This window comes from Helianthus annuus, chromosome 11 (assembly GCF_002127325.2).
Source record: "Helianthus annuus cultivar XRQ/B chromosome 11, HanXRQr2.0-SUNRISE, whole genome shotgun sequence".
NCBI classification, from domain to species: domain Eukaryota; kingdom Viridiplantae; phylum Streptophyta; class Magnoliopsida; order Asterales; family Asteraceae; genus Helianthus; species Helianthus annuus.
Genome location: NC_035443.2, coordinates 4,131,187 through 4,151,795, shown reverse-complemented (window position 1 = coordinate 4,151,795; position 20,609 = coordinate 4,131,187). Strand labels below are relative to the sequence as shown.

General features: G+C 37.3%; 3 protein-coding genes and 1 long non-coding RNA gene across 5 annotated transcripts; 2 read left to right on the top strand and 2 right to left on the bottom strand.

Moving 5' to 3' along the window:
• Positions 1 to 313: 313 nt before the first annotated feature.
• LOC118479280 lies at positions 314 to 893 on the bottom strand. Its single transcript, XM_035979770.1, has 2 exons — positions 562 to 893; positions 314 to 386 (listed from the first exon to the last, which is right to left on the bottom strand). The coding sequence occupies exons 1-2, from the start codon at positions 891 to 893 to the stop codon at positions 314 to 316; spliced, it is 405 nt and encodes a 134-aa protein (XP_035835663.1).
• A 1,686-nt stretch (positions 894 to 2,579) lies between these two features.
• On the top strand, positions 2,580 to 4,525 carry LOC110889236. Of its 2 annotated transcripts, none has more exons than XR_002563476.1 (2): positions 2,580 to 3,367; positions 4,237 to 4,525. It is a non-coding gene; the product is annotated as an uncharacterized LOC110889236 (long non-coding RNA). The 2 variants fall into 2 exon arrangements; XR_002563475.1 differs by having other exon boundaries at positions 4,199 to 4,525.
• A 1,957-nt stretch (positions 4,526 to 6,482) lies between these two features.
• Positions 6,483 to 7,720, top strand: LOC110889234 (cytosolic sulfotransferase 17-like). The gene has a single exon (XM_022136738.2). The coding sequence runs from the start codon at positions 6,529 to 6,531 to the stop codon at positions 7,513 to 7,515; it is 987 nt and encodes a 328-aa protein (XP_021992430.1). The 5' UTR covers positions 6,483 to 6,528; the 3' UTR covers positions 7,516 to 7,720.
• A 6,904-nt stretch (positions 7,721 to 14,624) lies between these two features.
• Positions 14,625 to 15,857, bottom strand: LOC110889235. The gene is made up of 2 exons (XM_022136739.2): positions 15,124 to 15,857; positions 14,625 to 14,798 (listed from the first exon to the last, which is right to left on the bottom strand). The coding sequence occupies exons 1-2, from the start codon at positions 15,759 to 15,761 to the stop codon at positions 14,726 to 14,728; spliced, it is 711 nt and encodes a 236-aa protein (XP_021992431.1). The 5' UTR covers positions 15,762 to 15,857; the 3' UTR covers positions 14,625 to 14,725.
• Positions 15,858 to 20,609: the final 4,752 nt, after the last annotated feature.

The following is a 20,609-nucleotide window of genomic DNA, read 5'->3' as shown; positions in this document are numbered from 1 at the left end:
CACTAACAACCCTAATACGACACTGGATATTTTTTGACTCTTTTACATTGTAGTATCGTACCATACAAGGTTTTCATTTTTCTGTAGTGCAAATTCATCTAAGAAGGCGATCTCACTCCCCATTAAGTGACCAAAGATCAAAATTGTTAACCAGTTTTTCATTTACTTTTCTGATTAGAAGTCCATATGGTAACATTTACTTGATTTGCTAATTAAAACAAAATGATAATGCATTATCTACCTTACCATTCTAAAAATCAAGAAAAAGTCTAATAAAACATGAACCATATGATTTGTGGTTATTCCTTCCCAATCAGAAGAAGATGCACCATTTTTGGTTTGTTAATTTAAACCAACATCCAGGCTTCAAAGTCCCTTCTTCATACCTGCATGCACAGCAAGCCAACAATATCAGATGTCTAAGAGTTCATGTATCATCTAATCATCTTTGCATCTTCCTTTTATTTGAAGAAAGAGTGTAACCTTTTTTTAGTGGTAGTATTACAACATCTATCATTGTTATATGATCTCCTACTGATGTTACTTTTGTTTTGGATAAACCAAGTCTTCCATTGTTTCACATCAATGTCGTGTTTATTCAAACCATCGATTGAAGTACTTCGAGAAACCCTTTGTTTTTTCGAGCCAAAAGAGCTTGGGACAAACATCTTGAGAAGAAAAACTCCGGTGTCAAGACTCACACTCCTCGAAATCGGTCTTCTTTTTGCACCTTTCTTCTTTCCCTTCACCTTGGACTTGACATCAACCTTATCTTCTATCGCATACCCTGAATCTTCGGTGTCTTCTGCAACCATATCTTTTAGTGACAACTCGTAACATGATTCGGGCAAGTCGTTGATCATTTCCATTAGCTCTTTCCTTCCTTTAGCCATGGTATTTGTGGCAGACGATGAACCTGTGCAGTTTGAAGGAGGGGTTTTGGACCAAAGTGGTGGTGAAAAGTCTAAAGGGTTTTCATGGTTTTTATTTTCATCTTGTTCTTTATGATATTTTCTTTTTGGGATGTCACAAAATGTGAAATCTGATGGCTTTTTGATGGAATGGAAGCTTATTTGAGATGACATGTTATAGTTACCTTGCAGATCAACCGAGGCAAGCATTGTTAATTACATTGAAATGTCTTTACTTTGCTGTTTGCAGGCCTCAACGAAGAACCTATTCTTCGTGGGAATTGGTCAACACGAAGAACCTTCTTCGTGACCTGTATGGTTCTTCATGGATATGATAAACGAAGAACTATGTTCTTCGTGGGCCCAGTAACATCCTTCGTGATGTTATGGGGCTAAGACTCTATATAAGACAACTTATGTTTGCAGAACAGACTAAGAGAGCTTGGTGAGTCTGTAAAACACTGTGTGTATGTGTTTGTGTATGTTCTCTTCCATTTAATCAAGATTAGTGAATCTTTGGTTACGTGTGTGCTTTATACTTTGCTTTGGTTGCATATTTACAAGGATTCCGCACTTGTATTTGTGTTCTAACAACAAGAAAGTAGGTTTCTTGATCCTCCGAATGGACCTACACTTTTTAGGGCGAAGGTGGTAGCCACGATGGTTATTTTTAAGGGCAAATGTGGTAACCACGTAGGTTACTTTTAAGGGCAAAGGTGGTTGTCACGAAGGCATGGGCGGATCTTAGTGGAGCCGTGTCAGGGCCATGGCCCTGGCAAGTTTTTCGGCCGTAGTGCTAATTTTTCGCATTTCGATCGAAATTTTGTATATATACTATGTTCGGCCCTGGCAAGTTTTTCGGCCGTAGTGCTAATTTTAGTGTCCGTGTCTTTCGGCCCTGGCAGGTTCAACGGGCAAGATCCGCCACTGCACGAAGGTGATTTCACGAAGGAGGACTTTTGTGGATAAAATCACGTTTGTTGAGACAAACTGACGAAGGTCACTTTCGTAGGGAACGAAGGTGCACTTTTGTTCAGATCTTGTTATGCGAAGGTTAGCTTAAAAGGACAGAAATCCAACCATGAGACAAAAGGTACAATTTCTGCTCCACCACAACTTTGCAGGTCAACTAATCGAATTTCAGAAGGATTTGTACTATTCCGGTGACAAATTTCGGCCAAACTTCTTGTCGGAAACACTATTGTACGTAAAAAAAGTTAGATGATTAAAAAAATTGAAAATGATGATATTCAATGGCGGAGCTTAGTGTAAATGGGGGGTGCACCTCCCCCCCCCCACACGAATGTTTTAGTTAGAAGTATAAAATTTCCTATTTTTCGTCCGAAAATTTTAAAATTATATAGGATTGTCCCTCTGATTATTTTGCCTAAATATTTATACAATATATTAATTGGGTCCCATGACTTTCTGTCACCTCATGAATTTTTGGTCAAGCTTCGCCACTGATTATATTCATATATATATATATATATATATATATATATATATAGGCTAATTATAAGGAGAAAACTCACTCCAGTTGACTAAACCCTGAAAACTCACACAAGTGGCTAGGATTGATCCACGTATGTATTTAGATTGAGAGTAGGAAAGGGCATAACGGTCTTTTTCTTTTTACCTTTTTGATTGAATGGAAATGGGTAAGTCTTTACACAGACTTTTCTTCTTCTTGTCATCTTTCTCATTTAATACCATTTTCTCTCTCTACCATTAAATCTCACCAAACCTTTTCAAAACTCACCAGATCATTTCCTCCATCATCTCTCTTCTCTAGCACACTTTTTCCTCTTTCCCTCTCTCTCTTGTTCCATTATAGAGAAAACAAGAACAAAAATGAAATCGGAGAAACTGATGAGCATTAGATCGATGTAGACGCCATCTAGATCTAGATCTGTACCGTCATCTAGACCTGGATCCATCATGTTTCTTTTAAACCCGTCAAGATCTAGATCTGGATCCATCATGTTTCTTTTCAAACCCCACAGCCGGATCCGGATCCAGATCAGAAATAATCAGAATTAAACATCACTCTTCCTCTATCTTTCCACCATCTCCCATCTCTCTCTCTTCGGGAACCAGATCTGCAATCGTGGTTGCAGATTTGGTGGAAGGTTAGGGTTTGTTCGAAATAAAATTTTGGGGTTTTCATGTTCAAAAGAGGATAGCTCAAATTGACGGTTGAAGGTTGATGAAGGATGGTGGCAAGTGGGGTTGATGACGGATATTGATGGCAGTCGTTGTTGTTGAAGGAAGGTGGCAGGTGGGTTGATGTTGGCGGTTGTTGATGAAGGATGGTAGCAGGTGGGTGGTGATCGTTGAAGGTTGATGAAGGATGGTGGCAAGTGGTGGTCCGGTGGTAGTGGTGGTTGTTGGGAGCTACGGTGGTGGAGGGTCTAGCTGAAAACATGAATAATCAAAGCCAAAGCCAATTTCAGGTGCTCGATTTGATTCATTTTTTAGGCTGCATTTTTAGTCTGCATTTTTGTTGTTTTTATGGATCTGCAATTTTTTTTGTTCAAGAAGATAAAAGTTTTTAAGTTCTTGTTTTATGGATCTGCAAATCCGATGTTGAAGATGATGTTTTTGTTCGAACCAGGCAAAGATCCAGTAAAATTACACATCCTTTTTTACGTTTTTTGAGGATGCTGAAGGGTTTTGTTCGAATTTTTTGTTCAAGAAGGTGAATATGTATGTTTTTAAGCTTTTTTTGCAAATCTGCAATTTTTTTACTCTGCATTTTTGTTGTTTTTTTGTGGATCTATAACTTTTTTTATTTTTTTGTTCAAGAAGATGAAGGTTTTTAAGTTCTTGTTTTCTATACATATTGCTTTTTATTATTGATTTTATCATTTTTTTGTGTAAAATTTGTTTCAGATTTCTGAACAAATCGAAACAATTTGATTTAAGTTCTTGTTTATTGAATTAAATTGAAGTTACTTTTCTTGTTTTTTGTGTAACATCTTTATGTAACCCAACATAGATGGGTTTAGTAATGTAACAATTCTAATATGTTTTGTTAGTTACATATTTAAAAATTCTAAAAAAACATAAATAGTTACATTTTATCGTGTTACATAAATAATGCACGTTACTGAAAATAAAGTGTGTTGTGTTTCTGGCATAAATTGATAATTAAAAAATGCATGTTACATTTTTTCGTGTTACATAAATAATGCACGTTACTGAAAATAAAGTGTGTTGTACACTTTTTTAGACTGTTGTTTTTATTATTGATTACATCATTTTTTGTGTAAAATTTGTTTTAGATCTTGTTCAAGAAGGTGAATAAGTATGTTTTTTTCAGCTTTGTTTGGAAATCTACACTTTGAAGATGATGTTTCAGATGTTGAAGATGATGTTGAAGATGATTCAAAGGATGTTTGATGTTGAACATAGTTACGAAATGTAACAATCAAAGAAAAAATGCATGTTACATTTTTTTGTGTTAGAAATGTAACAATCAATCAAAGCAAAAATGCCTGAGATTTATGTACACTTTTTGCTGTGTTGAATCTGAGAATTTTATATGTTATGGATTTTTTGGTTTTGTTTTTACCATGTTACATTTTATTTTTGCCTCAGATTTTTGTACATTTTTGCTGTATCCGTGTTACATTTTTTTTCACTGAGATTTTTGTACATTTTTGCTCTATGTGTGTTTGATCAGTGCTTTTGTTGATGGTTGCTTGAATATCCTTGTTAATGGGTGATAGAACTTTAATCATCAGAGAGAGAAAACATAAAATAATGAAAGAAAAGTACTTTAATCAAGAGAGAGAGAGAAAACATAAATTAATGGGTGACAGTACTTTACTGCACTTTCTTTGTTCCAATATTACCCTTCATTACATTAAATACATTAAAAAATTGAGACAAAGTACACAAAAGCAATTGATGGGGCAAAAGTTAATCCTAGCCATCCATCAACTTTGATCAATGGTGATTAATGGGTTTTCAGGGTTTAGTCAACTGGAGTGGGTTTTCGATTTATCCTTGCCCTATATATATATATATATATATATATATATATATATATATATATATATATATATATAGGTTTAGGATCCTGTACAAAGTGCTTAATTTGTAAGAAGTGTAAGAAATATTCCTGGAATGACAAGTGTCCATCCTCTTAATTAATTCAAAAGGGTAGTTTTGTAATTGTACATTTTGTCATTTAATTCAAATATCAGCGAATTATATGGTAACCAGCGAATTATATGGTAACCGTCATCAATCTCCAAAAAATCAACGAATTTCTTCATACTTTATCATAAATAGATCTATAATCAGATTCATGGCGTGGTGTTTTAAAACAACTGGATAAATTGACTATGATGTTGGTCATGGTGTTTTATATAGAAGGTTGCTGGGGATTCCAGATAAAACACCATGACTTGAATCATGGCGTGGTGTTTTATCTGGTGACATTGTTCATGGCATAGTGTTTTAAACATCTGGAGACAAAACACCACGCCATGAACAATGTCTCCAGATAAAACACCACGGCATGAATAATGTCTGCAGATAAAACACCACACCATGAACAATGTCTCCAGATAAAACACCACGATATGAACAATGTCTCCAGATAAAACACCACGCCATGAATAATGTCTCATGATAAAACACCATGACTTGAATCATAGATGTTTTAAAACACCACACTATGAACAAGGTCTCCAGATAAAACACCATGACTTGAATCCTAGTCTTGGTGTTTTAAAATCTGGGAATGTTTTGTATTTATAAAACACTACGCCACGAACAATGTCTCCAGATAAAACACCACGCCATCAACAATGTCTCCAGATAAAACACCATGACTTGAATCTGCGATTACGTTTTAAAAATCTGGGAATGTTTTAAAGTATGAAGAAATTCGCTGGTTTTTTTTTGGAGATTGATGGCGGTTATATATAATTCGCTGATTTTTAGGAGTTTGATGGTTGTGTTTGAAACGGTTACCATATTTGAAAGAATGGAAAAGACACTATTGCCCTTCAATTTTACAAAAGCCCCTTCTAATTAAAACACAATTTACATTTTAATACCCTTTTGATCTCAACCATTAGATCAAAGATCCAATGGTTTAAAACACTTCTTACACTTCTTACACTTTGGACACTTTTTACCATATCCCTACCCTATATATATATATATATATATATATATATATATATATATATATATATAAAGTAACAGTTAAAAAAATGTCCAATAGATTATACAAGAGGAGATAGAGATTGAGAAAGAAAAATAAAAACAATATATAACCATCTTCCTTAGTCTAAACCGACACATGCAATGAAACAAAAACCATATTTTATTATACAAAAATTAATATCATTTTATATTGTGAAGTGGTTGGATCTTTATTTATTATATGATGAAGTTTCGTAAAGTACAAATTAGAACACTCTATAAATCTTATTAATTATGAACCGTATCAATTTATTTATAAAGAAAATGAATATTTTTCGTATTTAAATGCAGAACAATAAACGTGTAATTTGAATATATTCAACCTGTCATAGGTTGCATTACTCATTAAAAAGGATGTTCCTTCCGATTGTTTTCAATATCTTTCATCAACATGTCTATTGCAATAGGATTAGAAGATGATGCAGAGTACAAAAAGATCTGTGAGAACCACAAACACTTGATAGAAACACTACCCAAATGCAATGGATGGAGGACACTACACCTTCATAACTACAATGGCTACTGGTTAAGCACCAAGATCCTAAAATCCAACCTACTTATACATGCCTATTTCAAGTCACAACCCACTGACATCTTCTTGGCCTCCTTCATGAAGTCTGGCACCACCTGGCTTAAAGCTCTAGTGTTCTCTACCCTTAACCGCGACCGCTACACATTCTCAAACCACCATTTGCACAATCACAGTCCACATAGCATCATTCCGGTTATCGACGCTGAATCCTACCATATCACTGACTTCACCAACCTCTCAGCTCCTCGACTCTTCTCTACGCATTATCCTCTCCCTTTGTTACCAGCTTGTATGAGTTGTGCAAAGCTAGTCTACGTTTGTAGGGACCCGAAAGACGTATTGGTTTCCAAGTGGCTTTTCATGAGCAAACTTAGATCCAAAGATCTACCTCCCCTTTCGTTTGATGAAGCGTTTGAGCTATTCTGCGTTGGGGCGTCAGAGTATGGGCCATTCTGGGAACATGTTTTGTCGTATTGGAGAGCTAGCTTGGAAAATCCGGACAAGATTTTGTTCTTGAAATACGAGGAGATGAAGAAAGAGCCGGAGATGGTGGTGAGGAAGTTGGCCGCTTTCCTAGGGAAGGCGGTAACGGTGGAGGAAGAGGAGAAAGGGGTGGTGAGGGAGATAGTTAAGTTGTGTAGCTTTGAGAATTTGAGTAATCTAGAGGTGAACAAGACGGGTGTCGAAAAGTTTGGCAAGGTGTTGGATGTGGAGAAGCGAGATTTCTTCAGAAAAGGAGTGATTGGAGATTGGAAAAACTATTTGAGCGATGAGATGAAAGAACGTATTGATGGAATCACTGATGAGAAGTTTAAGGGTTCAGGTTTGACCTTTACAACTGTTTGAGGTCAGGATCATGAAAAACTAGTTAAGTTGTGTACCTATTTGCACACTCATTTGTTTATTGGCACACTAAAAAGGTGTTTTTTGTCTTATATGCACACCCTGCAGTGTCTAGCTGTGGCCAAAGCGTGGCGTTTTGGTCTGGTCAACCAGACAAAGACTGACGGGTGTCTGACGGGTCTGTTGACCGGACCAAAACGCCGAGCTTTGGCCGCGTTTTGGTCCTGTCAACCAGACAAAAGACTGACACCCGGTCTGGTTGACCGGACCAAAACGCTGAGCTTTGGCCGCGTTTTGGTCCTGTCAACCAGACAAAAGACTGACACCCGGTCTGGTTGACAGGACCAAAACGCGGCCAAAGCGCAGCGTTTTGGTTCGGTCAACAGACCCGTCAGACACCCGCCAGTCTTTGGCTGGTTGATCGGACCAAAACGCCGCACTTTAGCCACAGCTCGACACTGTATGGTATGCACATAGGACAAAAACACCTTTTTGGGTTGGCTATCTACACACTTGGTGTGTAGATAGTTTGAGCCTCATAATATTACTCATGTTTGTTTTTCGTTTCTGTTTCTAGTTTAAGTCTGGGTCAATGTACTGGTTAGATAAGTCATATTTATGTAATGAATAACGATACATTAAAAATGTATTCCATGCTTTGATAACTCTCACATTCATGGTTTAGGTAATTTATATGTTTGTAATTTTTTTTTCAATGCTCGGATTTATAACAACCTGACGTCAAAGTTTTCGGGTCAGGTCATGCGGAATCACATATTGAAAATCAATATCATAAAAAAGTATGATATGATTGGAAAGAAAACATAATAAAAATTATAAGTCATCTGAAATATACAAATTATATCTTATAGTTGCTTCCTATGGGGTATTATGTTTTCAAACGATTCATAACATCTTCAATCGCAACTTTTGGAGAGAACTATTTTCGGTGTAACAAAACAGGCATTATTCAAGTGTCTTGTGTTAAATCGCAAGGCTCTTCAGTGGATCTTTAATTGGTTATTAGGTTAAAAACTTAAAACAAAACATGTGACTTTAACTGGTTATTCGATAACCACGTCAATCCAAGGCCCGATGGTAATGGTTACTGTGTTGTTGACGCTTCATACAAATTGTGCCTTCTTTAGTAGACATAGTAAGAGACTACCACTGCTAGTTATGTTTTCTTCTTTGGTGGACTTGTCAAATATTTAATGGTTTATAATATCAGTTTATGATTGAATAGTCAAAAGAACATAATTTCTCATTAACCCTTTGAGGAATATATACAGGATACAAGCACAATAATTTAGGAGAAACTTAAGGTACTGTTACAACAATTGAAGAGAAACAATTGACCTATTAATGAATGAGATATCTACGGTCTACCTACCTAATATATCAATATGAATAAATACAATAATATAAGATATTAATTATTTATTGTTAACATGTCCCCGCAAGATGGAGGATCCGTTGGAGACTCCAATCTTGGATCGAATGTATGTGAAAGGTGACCGTGGTAGTGGCTTGGTGAGAGCATCCGCAAGTTGATCTTTGGAGCTAATGTGTAGGACTTGTAGCTTGCCCGCATTGACCTGTTCTCTAACAAAATGGTAGTCCAAGGCAACATGTTTCATCCTAGAATGATATACCGGATTGGCGCACAAGTATGTGGCACCTGTGTTGTCACAGAATAGTTGTGGAGTACTTAACTGCTGGATGCCGAGCTCTTGAAGAAGGTTTTGTACCCAAGCAACTTCCGCAGCCGCGTTAGCAGCCGCTTTATATTCAGCCTCGGTGGAGGAACGCGAGACCGTCTTTTGGCGAGAGGAGCGCCAAGAGATTATGTTGGAGCCGAGGTATAGAATGTACGCCGTGGTAGACCGCCCCCCATCATTGATTCCTCCCCAATCCGAGTCAGAGAAGGCACAGAGTGTGAGAGGAGAGTCACGATGCAAATATAACCCATAGTGTACCGTCCCTTTCAAATATCGGAGAACCCGTTTAAGAGCTTGCCAATGAGATTGTCTAGGTGAGTGCATAAATTGTGAAAGTTTGTTGACCACAAAGGAGATGTCCGGGCGAGTAAAGGCTAGGTATTGAAGAGAGCCAACAAGCTTACGGTATTGGGTGGGATCAACGGGAGGAGTGGAGTCAATGAGAGTTAGAGGTTTGGATATGCTCATGGGAGTAAGGACATCTTTTGCGCCATCCATTTTGTGGGTGGTGAGAATGTCTTGAATGTGGCGATGTTGTGAGAGAAAGAGACCTTGAGGTGTGGGAATGGCCTCAATGCCTAAGAAGTGGTGAAGAGGACCAAGGTCCTTGATGGAGAATTTTTGGCCAAGAGAGGCAATGAAGGTTTTCAGCAGATTATTGTCACTACCGGTAATGATGATATCATCTACATAGACGAGTAGATAACATGTGACACCATGGTGTTGATAGACAAAGAGAGATGGATCGGACAAGGATTTTCGAAAGCCGAAGTGGAGCAAGAATGAGGTGAGTTCGTTGTACCATGCCCGTGGGGCTTGTTTAAGGCCATAAAGAGATTTTCGGAGTTTACAAATGTGGTTTGGGAACTCCGAATGACCAAAGCCCGGGGGTTGGACCATAAAGACTTCCTCGGATAAGGTACCATGAAGAAAAGCGTTGTTGACATCTAGTTGTCGTAGAGGCCAGCGTTTAGAAAGAGCAATAGATAACACGGTTCGTATGGTGACCGGTTTCGTTACGGGACTAAATGTGTCAAAGTAGTCCTTGCCAAATTGTTGATGGAAGCCCTTTGCCACGAGACGAGCTTTGTATTTGTCGATGGTACCATCGGCCTTTCGCTTGATGCGAAAGATCCATTTGCAGCCAATGACATGCTGGTTGGTTCGCGATACAAGCTCCCATGTGTGATTTTGAATGAGAGCATTGAACTCAAGATCCATGGCATTTTGCCATTGGGGATCTTTCATAGCTTGAATGTGAGTTGAGGGTTCAAGAGTTTGAGGTAATGGATGTAAGGTGGTGGAGTTTATGAAGTTGGAGTTGAAGTATTTGCTGTTGGGTTTGGGCTGCCGTTTGACAGGAGGAGGTGAGGTGTGGATTGTTTCGGTAGTTTGTGGAGAAGTTGAGGAGGATGGTTCAGAGGATGGTGAGGGAGGTGGAGGTGGAAATGGAGGGTGCGGTTGGTCAGTAGTGGGAGGAGGTGAGGATGATGATGTGGGTGATGGTGTGTTGTTAGAATGCGAGTGGTGAGGTAAGGTGGGTGAGGTCGTGGGTGGGCTGGTAGGATGGCTGGTGGATATAGAAGGTGTTGGGCTGTTGGGTTGAGACGATGTGTAGGAAGTAGTAGCGGAAGAGACAGAAGGTGGGTGAGGAGTGGAAGGAAGTGGGTTATTTGGTGTGGAATCTGTGGGTGATTCCGATGAGTGGGTGTAGGGAGGAATGGGAAAAGAATATTTTTGAACAGGATTTGAGTGTGGGTGCTCAGTGGGATGGGCAGGAAAAATGTGGGGGATGAATTCAACATGCCTCGAATGATATAACTTGCAAGTCGTTGGGTCGAAGCATTTAAATGCCGATCTTGAAGTTGAGTACCCTAGAAAAATGCATGAATGAGAGCGATGTTGTAGTTTGGAGGTGGTATATGGACGCAACCACGGGTAGCAAAGACACCCGAATGGTTTGAGTTTCGTGTGGTCAGGTGATTTACCAAACAACATGTCACATGGTGTTTGATTGTTGAGGATTGGAGTGGGTAGGCGATTGATGAGGTAGGTAGCGGTTTGGAAAGCATGTGACCAAAATTTCTGAGGAAGGTTAGCATAATGAAGAAGAGCAAGGCCCGTTTCAACAACATGGCGGTGACGTCTTTCGGCCACGCCATTTTGTTCGGGTGTATGGGGTGGGGTGGTGTAATGAGAGATGCCATTAGAGGTGAGGTAGGGCTTGAGAGCGATGTATTCACCACCATTGTCGGTGAATAGGGACACGAGAGGGGTTTTGAAAAATCGCTCAACAAGTGATTTGAACTGAGGGAAAAGGGTGGACACATCGGATTTGCGATTCATGGGATATAACCAAACATACTTGGGGAAAAAATCAACAAATATGACATAGTATTTGAACCCGTCAATGGAGGTTTGTACCGGTCCCCAAACATCCGAATAGATAAGTTCCAAAGGTTTGTGCACAACAAATGAATTTTGACCAAAAGGAATTTTGTGACTTTTATATAAGGAACAAGATTTACAATAAAACGACTCGGGTGACACTTTATTACATTGTAGTCCTAATTTAATAATTAAAGACTTAAACACTTGGTACGACGGATGCCCAAGTGTATGGTGCCACGCGAGTAGTGATCTTGTTCCAGTTGCATTAACTTGAGGAGATGAAGGAAATGGTCCGTAGTAAACATCATTTATGTTCACTCCTCGCATGAGATGTGCCCCCGTGCGTAGGTCCTTAACCATAAAATAAGAAGGAAAAAATTCAACAGACACACGGTTAGTACGACAAATCTTGGCAACGGAAATTAGATAATTACGTAAATGTGGGACAACAAGAACATTATCTAATAAGAGTGGTCGGAAGTTGGTATGTATTTGAGTTCGACCAATATGTGTAATGGGAAGAGATTTACCATCACCTAAGACAATTTCATCCGGGCCTCCGTATTCGGAAAGGGCGGGTAGCGAGTGCTGATTTGGGGCGGTATGACCGGATGCTCCTGTGTCCCACATCCATACTGGTGTGGATCCTGAAGTTGGATAGGCTGAAGTAAAGTTAACTGAAGGCGCGGAGCCTGTAAGATCGTGAGTTGGGTAGTTGTAGTCACGCAGGAAACGCCCAAGTTTGCGACAGTCCCTTGTCTCATGACCCGGGATGTTGCAGAAGTGGCAGTAGGCGTTTGTTTTGGTGGAACGGGTTTGATTTGGTGTAGTGGGTTTATCACGGGTATTCCATGATGGTCGTGACTGGTTGGGTTTGTGATATCGGGTTTCAGATTGCTGTTTTGGGTACGTGCAGGCAGGTTGGCGGTGGGTGTAGTTGACTGTGGTAATGAGTGGTCAAGTAATTTGTCAAATAGTTGTGCAAATGAGATGGTGGTGTCTCGTGATTTCAGGGACTGAACTAGGCCTGTAAACTCGTCTCCGAGTTGATTCATGGTGTGAATCACCAAGTCTTCTTCATCAATGGGGCTTTGGGCGAGTGCCAACTCGTCCGAAATCGACTTCATGTCGTGTAAAAAATCAGTAACAGATCTGTTACCTTTGGGATTTTTTGAGAGTTTGGATTTGAGGGAAATTATCCGTGAGCGTGAGCCGCTGGCATAGCTGGCATTGAGAGTGTCCCACGCCTGTCGAGCGGTGTCGGCTACGGAGACGAGGGGTTGAATGGCATCTGAACAACTGCCAAGCAGTGCACTAATCACCATTTGGTCTTGGCGAAACCAGAGCATGTAGTCTGGATTTGGTTTGGAAACATCGCCTGTGGAGACTGTTTTGGCCGGAGGTTCCTCAGTGCCGGTAATGTGGTGTTCGAGTTCAAGACCGATGAGAGTGGAAAGGATTTGTTTGCGCCAAAAGGGGAAGTTGGTGGATGTGAGTTTGATGGGGAAATGGGTTGCAGCAGTGAGAGGAATAATTTGTTTGGGTGCCATGGTCAAGAACAATTGGCTGGTGTAGGTTTGCAGAGGTGAGAAGGATCGAAAAAAAAAAGAACCGTGAGGTGTTTCAGGCTCTCTGGATACCACAGTTTATGATTGAATAGTCAAAAGAACATAATTTCTCATTAACCCTTTGAGGAATATATACAGGATACAAGCACAATAATTTAGGAGAAACTTAAGGTACTGTTACAACAATTGAAGAGAAACAATTGACCTATTAATGAATGAGATATCTACGGTCTACCTACCTAATATATCAATATGAATAAATACAATAATATAAGATATTAATTATTTATTGTTAACATATAATGTGTACGATTGTTTGTGAAATGAATATGGTGATAGCGCCATTTGAGAGGGTTGACTTGGGTATTGATTGGTGCTAGCTAGATTGACAGACATGGCAAGCAAGGTAGGTGGTGAGGTGGAAAGTTGACGGTGTTCCGGTGATCTCAGATGGAGGAATGAGGTTACTTGGACAATAGGTTCTTTGCAAGGCTGGGAATAACTAAAACATCTCGCAAATGTATACGTTTAGAGACGAGACGGTAACCCGTATGAGTTATAGGAAGAGCATTATCGTTTCTAAATGTCACCTTGGCTTTACCCATGTAAGGAGATGTTATCAACATCTTTTTTTTGAAAAAGATGTCATATGATCAGGTGGCTTCCGCAAAAGCGTTAACGTGACATTGGGCATGAAAGGCTTGAGCCAAATTTGCATCATGAGTCATGCCTTGAGTGGCATAATTAGCAAGTCTAGGGCAAGTGTTAGCATAATACCCATATGTTACTTACAAGTTACATGTGTATAGATATATAAATACATTTGTATAACTTTTACCATAAATTATATTAGTCACAAGGATCATTGAATCAATTCATCATTCAAGAAACAAACAAACAAACAAGAAAGAATTAGGGAATTTCGATTAGGGATGATACCCCTTGAATGTTTACATCGTAACATATATAAATACACATACGAACCCATGAACCGATGTGTCTGATGAAGGCACCGGTTCACTAACAACCCTAATACAACATCACTGGATCAGTTTTTAAGTTTGACTCTTTTACAAACTGGCCGTTCTACTTAAATAGTAACCAAGTAATACACTGAACATACTTTAACCTACTTACATAAACAACCTTAAACTTCAAACTTTGATCCAACAATTAATTCCAACAAATCTGAAGATATGATTTGATTAGATTTTGTTTGTAATTATTCTTATGATACTACTATAAATAATTGATCAATAATACATTTTAGTATCGTACTACGATACAAGGTTTTCATTTTTCTATAGTGCAAATTCATCTAAGAAGGCGATCTCACTCCCCATTAAGTGACCAAAGATCAAAATTGTTAACCAGTTTTTCATTTACTTTTCTGATTAGAAGTCCATATGGTAACATTTACTTGATTCGCTAATTAAAACAAAATGCTAATGCATTATCTATCTTACCTTTCTAAAAATCAAGAAAAAGTCTAATAAAACATGAACCATATGATTTGTGGTTATTCCTTCCCAATCAGAAGAAGATGCACCATTTTTGGTTTGTTAATTTAAACCAACATCCAGGCTTCAAACTCCCTTCTTCATACCTGCATGCACAGCAAGCCAACAATCAGATGTCTAAGAGTTATCATCTAATCTCTATGCACACTACTAGAAAACTGCTACTATTCAAACCAAAATTTCCTACACATTTCCTACAAACGAAAATACCGACACTTTTCCCACAAAATTCCGACGAACAAGAATGGGTCTTAGTTTTGTGACAAAAAAGCGACGAAAAAGCCACAAATTGTTATGCGTAGGAAAAGTGCTAGAAATTTCCCAAGCATTTCCGACGGAATTCGTTTTCATTTAAACTATTAGTCAGAAAGGGGAGATGCGCATCTCCCTTTTTTGAAGAAAGAATGTAACCTGTTTTTAGTGGCAGTATTACAACATCTATCATTGTTATATGATCTGCTACTGATGTTATTTTTGTTTTGGATAAACCGAGTCTTCCATTGTTTCACATCAACGTCGTGTTTATTCAAACCATCTATTGAGTTACTTCGAGAAACCCTTTGTTTTTTCGAGCCAAAAGAGCTTGGGACAAACATCTTGAGAAGAAAAACTCCGGTGTCAAGACTCACACTCCTCGAAATCGGTCTTCTTTTTGCACCTTTCTTCTTTCCCTTCACCTTGGGCTTCACATCAACCTTATCTTCTATCGCATACCCTGAATCATCGGCGTCTTCTGCAACCATATCTTTTAGTGACAACTCCAAACATGATTCGGGCAAGTCGTTGATCATTTCCATTAGCTCTTTCCTTCCTTTAGCCATGGTATTTGTGGCAGATGATGAACCTGTGCAGTTTGAAGGAGGGTTTTTGGACCAAAGTAGTGGTGAAAACCCTAAAGGGTTTTCATGGTTTTCATTTTCATCTTGTTCTTTATGATATTTTCTTTTTGGGATGTCACAAAATGTGAAATCTGATGGCTTTTTGATGGAATGGAAGCTTATTTGAGATGACATGTTATAGTTACCTTGCAGATCAGCCAAGGCAAGCATGGTTAATTACATTGAAATGTGTTTAGGAGATGTGTACTTATAGGAGGAGAATATGTCAACTTTCAAAAGTAGAAGAAAGGGTTGATATTTTTTTCTCATTAAATACTATTTCTAGATGTTGCAACACATATAATAATAACAATTAGGGGTAGGGGTGGTGATCAGTCATCACTCACTCACAACTTCTAATCAAGTTCTGCCACGTCATCAAGCTTTATTCCATCGCTGGTGATGGATTTTAGTGGAAATGTCATCACTCACAACACCCAACAATAAACCCTAACATTCCCTCACATTCTTCCACTCTTCACGCGTGATATATTCCACGTGTTATCAAACTGATCCGTGAAAAAATCAAGTGGCGGTGGTGTTTGCCATTGTTCCACACGTTGTATACTTCCATCACGGGGTAAATCCCCTCCACCCCGAGTCCCCTTAACAGCCAATGTTTTGTTTGTGTCCTACGAATTTGCTTATGTTTTGTGTAGTAGGAGTTTACAAATTTGGTTTTCGTTATGACGTTACATACTGTCACTCAAACACGTTTAATTGTATAACTCTTATCATAATCAAATGTTCAAAACGTGTTGGTGGTAGTTAATATCAAGCATTTTTTATGAACTCAACATCCCTCAAGAAACCTTGTAGTTCTAAAATATTTTACTCTCTTAAACAAATTATTAATCATATTTATTATTGAAAAACAAAAGTAACTAAGAAAATACAAAAAAAAAAATATATATAATAGCTTATGTTATGAGTACAAGCTTAACCCAATGGACACTCTAATATAGTCTTCCTGGCGTCTTTATCGTTGAAAGTGAGGTCTGCCGTCTAATAAGGGGGTTGAAAATAAGAAGACGTGACTCATTTTTCTTCCATTTGGCAAAGATGAATAAAAAATATATTAATGGGTTTTTTTAGATATTTACTTATATTTATTAGGGATTATTATATTATATAGGTAAATTGGATATTAATAATTCGAACTAGCTCTTTTTGGCCGATAATAATCGATCCCAACTCAGTTAATTACACACAATAATCCGAACTCTTCCATTTTGTTTGTAAAATAGTCCGCCGTTAAAAAAAACATAACGGAGTTAAGCTTTTTTTTTCAAATTACAAACCGATGTTTTCCGGCTATTGATCAAAACGAGTCTATTGATGTAAAACTTACCTCGAAACAGTGCTCTAAACGATGAAAACGGTGCTTCAATTCGGGTGTTTAAACTTCTAATTAACAAAAATCAAGTCGTTTAGAGCACTGTTTCGATGTAAGTTTTACATCGATCGACTCGTATCTTCGTTCTGATCAAAAGCCCGAAAACATCAGTTTGTAATTTGGAAAAAAAAAAAAACTTAATTCCGTTATGTTTTTTTAACGGAGAACTATTTTACAAACAAAATGAAAAGAGTTCGAATTATTATGAGTAATTAACTAAGTTGAGATTATTATCGGCCAAAAAGAGCCGGCTCGAATTATTAAAAATTAAAATCCAATTTGCCTATTATAATGACATAACCCAAAAACAGACAAAGTGACACATAAGTCATACCCTTGTCACAGAGCTGGTATTATCATTAAGGTTGTGCTAAATCTGTAATGTAAAGGCTAAAATCTTGAAACTGACAATTTGTTCGTTATCATTATAAAATTCTTAATTGTTCGTTATCATTCTCTCACTTGTGAAATATTTGACCGCAATATATGTGGTTGATAATTTGTTTCATAGATATTGAATGTCTTGGTCTCCTGGATATAATTCATACACTGTTTTAAGTTGTAATTCTTCTTCAATATAGAAGTCTTATTTATTCATTGTCATTCTCTCACTTGAGAAAAATTTGACCGCAATTTATGTGGTGGATAATTTATTTCATAGATTTTTATAGAGGTGAGCAAAAGGAAAAACCCGACCCTACCCGACCATTACCCGACCCGACCCGAGAACCGATAAAACATAAAATACAGAACCTATTCACTACCCTAAATATAGGGTCGGTTCCGGTCCATAGGTCCAAGTCGAGTTTCACCATGAAAAGAACCGAGAACCGACCCGACCCGACCCGACCCTATTTTATATGAAAAATTGGAACCGATCTAAATACCTAGGTACTTCGGTTCGGGTCGGGTTGGGTATATTTTCGGTTCGGTTCTCGGTTATTTTCGGTCCGAACCTAAACTTGCTCACCCCTAGATTTTTAACGTCTTAGAGATGAATATGATTTAAGCATCGTCATTGATGTACACTTTGAATGGCTTGGCTATTTGCTAACTTCTAAATGAGTAAGTGTTAAACTATTAAGAGGTCTGAATCATTAAGTGCTAAACCAGCAAAAGGTCTGAACTATTATGAGCTAGTATAATGCTTAACCATTTAGAGACAAATGTCTGACCGATTCAGATAAGATGTCTTAACCATTTAGACTCAGTATAATCTAAATTTCTTGTTTTTTTCTCTAATGCCGTTCTAGAAAGACGTGATTTTCCTTTTTGAATAGAAAACTTGAACTTTGCTTCGTCGACTTAGTTTAATTTTCCAGCCACACACCTCGCGGCTTCACGCTTAAGAATTCAACTCGTTCGATTTGGTTTGTTGGACCCATGAATCTTCATTAGGACCACAAAATAATCAGAGTAACATAAGAGCAACTCCAAGTCTCAAACGGTCAATTTCCGACATGGTCTAAAATTCCAAACCTCATTTTCAGACCAACGTGTGTTCAAGGAGGTGGTCATGCAAGATATGGTCTGCACACTAGACTCGTCCGGACCAAGTGTGTGGGGGCCACCACACACAAACTTTCTTTTATAATAGGATATGGGATTTAAATAACCCTAATTTTACCAATTGATCGATAATACTCCCACACTAACTCAGTTTGCTGACATCAACTGTCACGTCATCAAAAAAACCCAAGTCAGATGCGACGTCATCAAAATATTCCACATCAAATGTCACGTCAACACACAAGTGGCACATCAGTAAAAGAAGCTAACTGGGTTAGATTTCAGTTAGTTTGGGAGTGCTATCAAACAATAAGTTGAAAGTTGGGAGTGGTGTGGTGTGGTTCAAATCAAAAGTTGGAAATGCTATCGGCCAATTGGTGAAAGTCAGGGTTATTAAATCCAATATCCCTATATTTTTTATATAAAAGTGGAGTGTGGTGATATGAGTTGGTTTAACGTTGGAAGAAAAAACATAATTTTTTTTTTAAGTTGAGGTCTGAAATGATGTGGTATGCTGATGTGGTATGCTGAGCTAACGAGTCTAAAAACAAACCCAATGTAGCGTTGGAAATGCTCCAAGTGTTGGATACAAGTCGATGCAACCTAATCGGTTACGGGTCAAAATGAAGTGTTATTAACACTAAAATTATTAAGCTTGTGATAAAAAAAAAAGTGAGTTTAGAACTGGCCTATAATCCTTCACTGATTTTCATTTCTAAAGTCTTTAATTGGTTTGAAAGTCTTTAATTTGACTGTTTTTACTTAAATGGCATATGGTTTAATGATCTTAATAACAAAACCAACACACAAACATCCCTTCGAAACCTACTCCTAAATCTAATTTTTTGTTTAACACACTTTTATTATCAAAAGCTTAAGCAAGATGTTAAAGCATGAAAATACAAGGGACAACTTCATATATACCCCTACAAACTTATAAAATATCATATATACACCCATGCAAAATTATAAATATCGTATACACCCTTGCAAAGTAGTTAAAATATCATATAACCCAATCATTTAATAAATGACAATTTTACCTTTATTTTTTCTAAGTATGTGAAATCTCATATATAACCTTTAATTTCAATTATTATATTTAGAGTTAATTGCCCGGATGGTCTCCGTGGTTTACCATTTTTTTCATCTTTTGCTTGGTCCCTATGATTTGCTCGGTTATTACTCGGATAGTCCCCAGAGTGGATCTCTGTTAGCTTGCTCAATTAAGTTGGTATGAAATTACTAAATTACCCTTAATGATAAAAAAACAAAAAAAAAATTAAAGAACACATGGCCCATTATATTATATATATATATATATATATATATAGGGGAGGGTTATCTTGAGAACGCTAAATATTGCGAGAACCGTGAGAACGAATGAAAAAACCAATCAAGACCAATTTTTTTATACAAACCTCATTGTAATTAAGATACAACATCAAAACAAGAATTTATAACATCAAATAATTCATTTCTCACTTCAAAATCATTCTTTTTAGATTTTTTACACATGTGTAAAATATAGCAGATTTACACATGTGTAAATGGCAAACTTACACATGTGTAAATTTTCTTTATTTATGAATTCACGTAAATTTAAACGTGTAAATTGAATTTCTAACATTGTATTCGAATAATAATGATAAGTGTAGAAAAAAAATTTGAATTTGAATTGTTTTTGACCAAGTTCTCATGGTTTTTTCATTTGTTCTCACGGTTCTCACAAATATTTAGCGTTCTCATTTAAACCCTCCCCTATATATATATATATATATATATATATATATATATATATATATATATATATATATATATATTAAAAATAGAAGCCAATAATAGTGTTTTTAATATTATAATAATTTATATTTTATATATTAAAAATAGAAGCCAACAAAAAGTGTTTTTAATATTATAATAATATATATAGTTTCTTAATACTTTTATTATTTTCTTTACTTTTTAAGTTGGATAAGCTTGTGTCAACCGATACTGGTATCGAAAATACCGGTACGGTTATCGATACATGAAGGTAAAAATCGGCACCAGCCTGGTACAGAAAACGCCAAAAGTCGGTATCAAATTGATTTTGAAAATCTTTTATTTCGAGA

Bases quoted from the DNA above. Each gene is read 5' to 3' on its own strand.
- LOC118479280 (XM_035979770.1), bottom strand. From the start codon at position 893: ATGGCTAAAGGAAGGAAAGAGCTAATGGAAATGATCAACGACTTGCCC. The intron at 387-561 runs GTTTATCCAAAA...CTGTGCATGCAG, and splicing joins GTGAAACAATGGAAGACTTG to GTATGAAGAAGGGACTTTGA.
- LOC110889234 (XM_022136738.2), top strand. From the start codon at position 6,529: ATGTCTATTGCAATAGGATTAGAAGATGATGCAGAGTACAAAAAGATC.
- LOC110889235 (XM_022136739.2), bottom strand. From the start codon at position 15,761: ATGCTTGCCTTGGCTGATCTGCAAGGTAACTATAACATGTCATCTCAA. The intron at 14,799-15,123 runs GTTACATTCTTT...CTGTGCATGCAG, and splicing joins AATACTGCCACTAAAAACAG to GTATGAAGAAGGGAGTTTGA.